General features: G+C 62.5%; 1 protein-coding gene across 1 annotated transcript; it reads left to right on the top strand.

The window, feature by feature from the left end:
• The first annotated feature begins 411 nt into the window (after positions 1 to 411).
• On the top strand, positions 412 to 4,629 carry NXPH3 (neurexophilin 3). Its single transcript, XM_061141107.1, has 2 exons — positions 412 to 580; positions 2,958 to 4,629. The coding sequence occupies exons 1-2, from the start codon at positions 527 to 529 to the stop codon at positions 3,660 to 3,662; spliced, it is 759 nt and encodes a 252-aa protein (XP_060997090.1). The 5' UTR covers positions 412 to 526; the 3' UTR covers positions 3,663 to 4,629.
• Positions 4,630 to 5,082: the final 453 nt, after the last annotated feature.

Genomic DNA, 5,082 nt, shown 5'->3' with positions numbered 1-5,082 from the left:
GACGAGGAAGCCGGAGCCGCCTGGGCGCCAGGAGCGCTCCAGTCTGGCGGGAGGCAGCGCGGGGAGCGGCGGCGGGGCTTGGCGCGGCCAGGGGCGTCCGCCAGGGGGCGCGCCGCGACGGGGCGGGAGGGGCCATCTGGCCTGGGGAATTAGCTCTGGGGCGAGCGCGCGCGCGGGTCCCCAACACATCTGGGCGAGAGCGGCGCCGCTGGAACCGAGGGGGCATATCTGGAGCCGCGGAGCCACCGCGCAGCTGGGGCCCTTCGAGGCGCTCGGGGCGCACATCTGGGGCCGCGAGAGGGGGCCGCGCCGCGCGCAGCTGGACCAGGGGAGGGGGGCGGCGGCTGCACAGCTGGACCGAAGGGGGCGGGGTCGGTCCTGGGCGGCTGGCCGCGCGGAGGGCCGCCGGGGGCCGGGGGACTGGAGCATGGGACGGCGCGCCTGAAAGAGCGAGCGGGGGTGAGGAAGGGCCTGGGACCCTGAAGGGAACAGACGCGAGAAAGGGGCACGAGAGCAAAGGAGGAAGATGCAACTGACTCGCTGCTGCTTCGTGTTCCTAGTGCAGGGCAGCCTCTATCTGGTGAGTGATCCGCGGGGAGCGGCGCGGAGGGGCGGGGGCCGGGAGGACTGGGGGAGAGCGCGGGAAGCTTCCGAGCCCGAAAACTTTCTCCCTTCCCCCCAACATCCCGGGGATGGAGGAGAAGCCTCGAGGCTGGGGGAGAGGGTGGGTCCGAGGCCGGAGACTGTACTGGAAGGGTTAATAGGGGCGGGGAGAGGGTGCTGGGCTGGCCCACCTACTCGGCCGCTGGTGGCGAGAGGTGCGACGGGCACGAGGGGAAATGCCCGCAGACGTCGCCAAGGGTCACTCGACCTCTTCCCGGGCCCCGGGCCGTGCGGAAGGGTAGTGGAGGGTGGCTGTGGAGCTGATGACCTGGCAGGGTAGGGGGTATGGGTTCTTCCCTGACCTCGGGGAGGCGGAGGGGCCCGGAGGGCCCCGCGCTCTGGGGCCCCCAGCGCACTAGCTGGCCCAGGCGGGGGGGTGGCCCCGCGTCCCTCGCTCCCGCCTTCCCTCCTGCTCCCTCCCTCCTCGCCTGTTGTTTTCCTCTCCTCTCCCGGCTGCGCGCAGCCCGAGCCCCACAGGACCTGGGCAGGCGGCTCCCGCCCCGGGCGCTCGCGGCAGCTGAGCGGAGCGCCCGAAGCCCGCTCCCCGTGCGCTCGCTCGCGCCTTCCTAGCGGCCCAGGACTCGGGGAATCCACACCAGACCCCAGCTCAGGGCGCTAATCCCCTCCGACCAACCGCCACCTACCAATCCTGTCGTGGAGAAGCCTCAGACCCACATCTGGGTCTGCCCGTCTCCTCAAAACAATAATCCCCTTTGCCATTGTGTGGAAGAACCCTTCCCTTCTCACATCTCCCCCTAGGGCCCTTCTCTTCATCCTCCAGCCATTCAGCTGTGACTCCCACCCCCAGGGTTCAGTACACGCACGCGTCTTCTGCCTTGACCCCAGCCCCGCGGCGCTCCTCTCCTGCTGTCCCTCTGCCCCACCCTTGGGTCCTGGCAGGCAGGGACACCGCGCACAACCGCAGACATGGCCAGGGTCAGAACAGGGGACATGAAGACCCCGAACCCCTTTGTAGCCGTGCACATGACAGCCTCAGGCGTTCCACATCCTTATCCCAGGTCCCAGCAAGTCCAGATGCTGCCCAGCTGTGAGCTGGTACACCTGGTGCTGGTTATGAGACACAGAGGGTCTTTCTTGAAAAGCTGAGCATACCCACGCCAGGCAGCTGTCCTCAGGGAACCTGCCATTCCCTGGTGCCCTCCTGAGCTGTCCTGTGTTGAGCTTGTTGGGCTGTCCTGCTGGCCCTCCCGACAACTCCTTCAAGAAGCCTCCCCAGATGTTGCCTGTCAGTAGAGCGGATGCAGCAGAGGCCAGTTGAGCCTCCGCAGAGCTTTCCAGAGATCCCAGATGAGGGTAGGGTTTGGATAAAACCCCCATAGTAGGACCCATCTGGTCTGAGAGCCTGGGAGTATGGTGGATTAGGAGGACTGACCCTGAAGGGTTTAGTCTTGTAGTGATGTAAACTGTGAGTCTGGTGTCCCCATCTGTGAAATGGGAATAATAAGAACTCCTCCCTCCTAGTATGTCATGTCCTGGCATGTTACCATCAGTGGAATTTGGTCATCCTGGTTATGGAACTCACCCAGGTCTCCCTCAAAGCCTCCCATTAAAACCTAAACCGCATTTGTACTCGAGAGAGAACTTTACTGGGTTCTGTTTTCTTTTCATCATCTGTTGGTTCTCTTTGCCTCTGAGGGTAGAAACTCTCCCAGTGTAGGAATGGTGTCTCATTCAACAGACTAGAAAGTTCCCAAAGGCAAGGGCTGTACCTCCCCTGTCAAACGAGGGGCTCTCTCAGCAGAGAGATGGAGCACCCCTATCTGACTTGGGGCTCTTTGAAGGCAGACAGTGTACCGCCCCGTTAGCCTGGGAATATCACAGAGGCGGAAACTGTGTCTCTCCTAGACAACAACTGCTCTGTCAACAGAGGGGTGTACTGCTGTGGTCTGATGAAGGTTCTCCCAAGATCAGGAGCTGGGCCTCCCCCATCAGACTTGGAGCTCTCTTAAGAGTAGAAGCTGTGTACCTCTGCTGGTCCCTGGAGAGAATTCTCCACCATCTCTCCAGACTTCGAATAGTGGCCAGAGGCAGCACAGTGGGGAGAGGAGCTAGGGGTGACCTGAGTGTCAGAACATGACAGGGAACCATGACACAGGCCCAGAATGCACACCCAACCCCCAGTGTAAGAGAGCAATGTGCCGGGGCCCCTCGGCCCCAAGTCAGAGTGGAAGGGAGGGGCAGGGAGATGGTCCTGGTGGTAGGGAGTGGGGGACAGGAATTCCTGAGTCTTCTGAGGGCCCAGGTGCTCACTCTCCTCCCAACTGCCTCCGCAGGTCATCTGCGGCCAGGATGATGGTCCGCCAGGCTCAGAGGACCCTGAGCATGATGACTCTGAGAGCCAGGCCCGGCCGCGGATGCCTCGAAAGCGGGGCCACATGTCCCCTAAGTCCCGCCACATGGCCAACTCTACTCTGCTAGGACTGCTGGCTCCACCTGGGGAGGCATGGGGGGTCCTTGGCCAGCCCCCCAGTCGCCCAAACCACAGCACCCCGCCATCAGCCAAAGTGAAGAAAATCTTTGGCTGGGGTGATTTCTACTCCAACATCAAGACGGTAGCCCTGAACCTGCTGGTCACGGGGAAGATCGTGGACCACGGCAACGGGACCTTCAGTGTCCACTTCCGACACAATGCCACGGGCCAGGGCAATATCTCCATCAGCCTTGTGCCCCCCAGTAAAGCTGTAGAGTTTCATCAGGAGCAGCAGATCTTTATTGAAGCCAAGGCTTCCAAAATCTTCAACTGCCGGATGGAGTGGGAGAAGGTGGAACGGGGCCGCCAGATCTCGCTCTGCACCCATGACCCCGCCAAGACCTGCTCCCGAGACCACGCTCAGAGCTCGGCCACCTGGAGCTGCTCCCAGCCCTTCAAAGTCGTCTGCGTCTACATCGCCTTCTACAGCACGGACTATAGGCTAGTCCAGAAGGTGTGTCCGGATTACAACTACCACAGCGATACTCCCTACTACCCCTCTGGGTGACCCCTGGGCAGGCCACAAAGGGCAGGCCAGGGCTGGAAGGACAGGCCTGCCCACACAGGAAGCCATCTGTCTGGATACTGGGCAGGGAAGGGAAGGGGCCTCAGGCAGGGAGCTCCGGGGTGGAGAGGAGGAGAGGCCAAGTGTGGCCAGAACCGGGTCTCAGGTGGTGGGGAAGGGGTCACAGGTGCTGGCCCCAACCTGAGGCTGTGGGGCGAGCAGGACACAGGAGCACTGGCCAAGGAGTGGGTTCTCTGGGTGGCCTCACAGGGCTTTCCCACTGAGCCACAGAAAGATGCCGGGTCCAGGAGGCCCCTGGGGCAGGCAGACCAATACAGTTCCTGAGAGGAGCCTGAAATCTTGGCTCCCTCCTTGCCATCCTGAGAAAGAACAGCAACGAGGAGAGGATTATTTCATCAGTGTGGTCGCCGAGTGAGCACTGCAGGATGGTCGAGCTGGGGCTTCCTGGCAGCCAGCAGCAGGAACTCTCCAGCCCCACCCAGGAGGCAGCCCTGAGCCCTCATCCTGGACTGTGGTCTGAGCTCGGCTTGAGGCGGAAGTGGTGACCCTTGGAGTCTTTGATGTCTTGGAAGAGAGACCAGCTACCCCTAGCCAGGCCTCCCCTTTCCAAAATCGCTTCTCTAGCCATTGCTCCCCACCCCACCCTTGAGCTGAAGTACCCCTCTGTCCGTAAGCCGAGACGAGGACAACTGCGATTCTCCCAGCACCAAGGCCACAGGTGGAAGCCCCCCGTGAGTGGCGTGTTCCTCCCCCATCCTGCCCCTGCTGGCTCCTCTGGGAGTGACCTTATCCAGCAAGTGAGCCTTCCACAGCCAGCCTTGCCCATCAGCCCAGGGCTCGCCTGGATAAAGATGCTGCCTCCCTCGTGGTCTGTGGGGCCGTCAGCAGCTTGGGGTGGGCGAGGTCACACTGTGGTCCGTGTGCTGGACCTGTCTCGTAGTGTCTGTCTGTGGGGGTGGGGGTGGGGGGTGGGGTTTGTGAACTCATCTGATGGTCAACTTGTGTGTGCAGACTCTTATTCACCGAGCAGGGAATAAAGCTTTCCTGGATATTGGACTCCGAGTTGTTGGGGACAGGGGGGTGGGGGGAGGGCCCCAGGTTCCCGGTGTCCGGCCGGCGTCTCTCAGATGACAGCAGGACATTTCCTGAGGCCGGAGCTGCAGGGCTCCAACAGCTGCTGGAGCTGATGCTTCAGGGCTTCCCTCCCCGCCCCTGTCTAGCCCCGGAAGCTGGGCCGATGCTGTGTGGGCCTGGTAGCCGGTGGGCCTGGCAGCTGCCGAGCACCTGGGGAGGAAGAACTAGTAGGCGGGTGGGCCACATAGGGTGGGTGATCCTGGTCACCTTCCTGGGTCGCCGTTTGGGTGGGCCCACTAGGGTAACAATGCTCTGTCAATATTTGCTC

The sequence above is a fragment of the Dama dama genome, chromosome 5 (genome assembly GCF_033118175.1).
Source record: "Dama dama isolate Ldn47 chromosome 5, ASM3311817v1, whole genome shotgun sequence".
Classification (NCBI taxonomy): Eukaryota; Metazoa; Chordata; class Mammalia; order Artiodactyla; family Cervidae; genus Dama; species Dama dama.
This window is presented reverse-complemented; position numbering and strand designations above follow the sequence as displayed.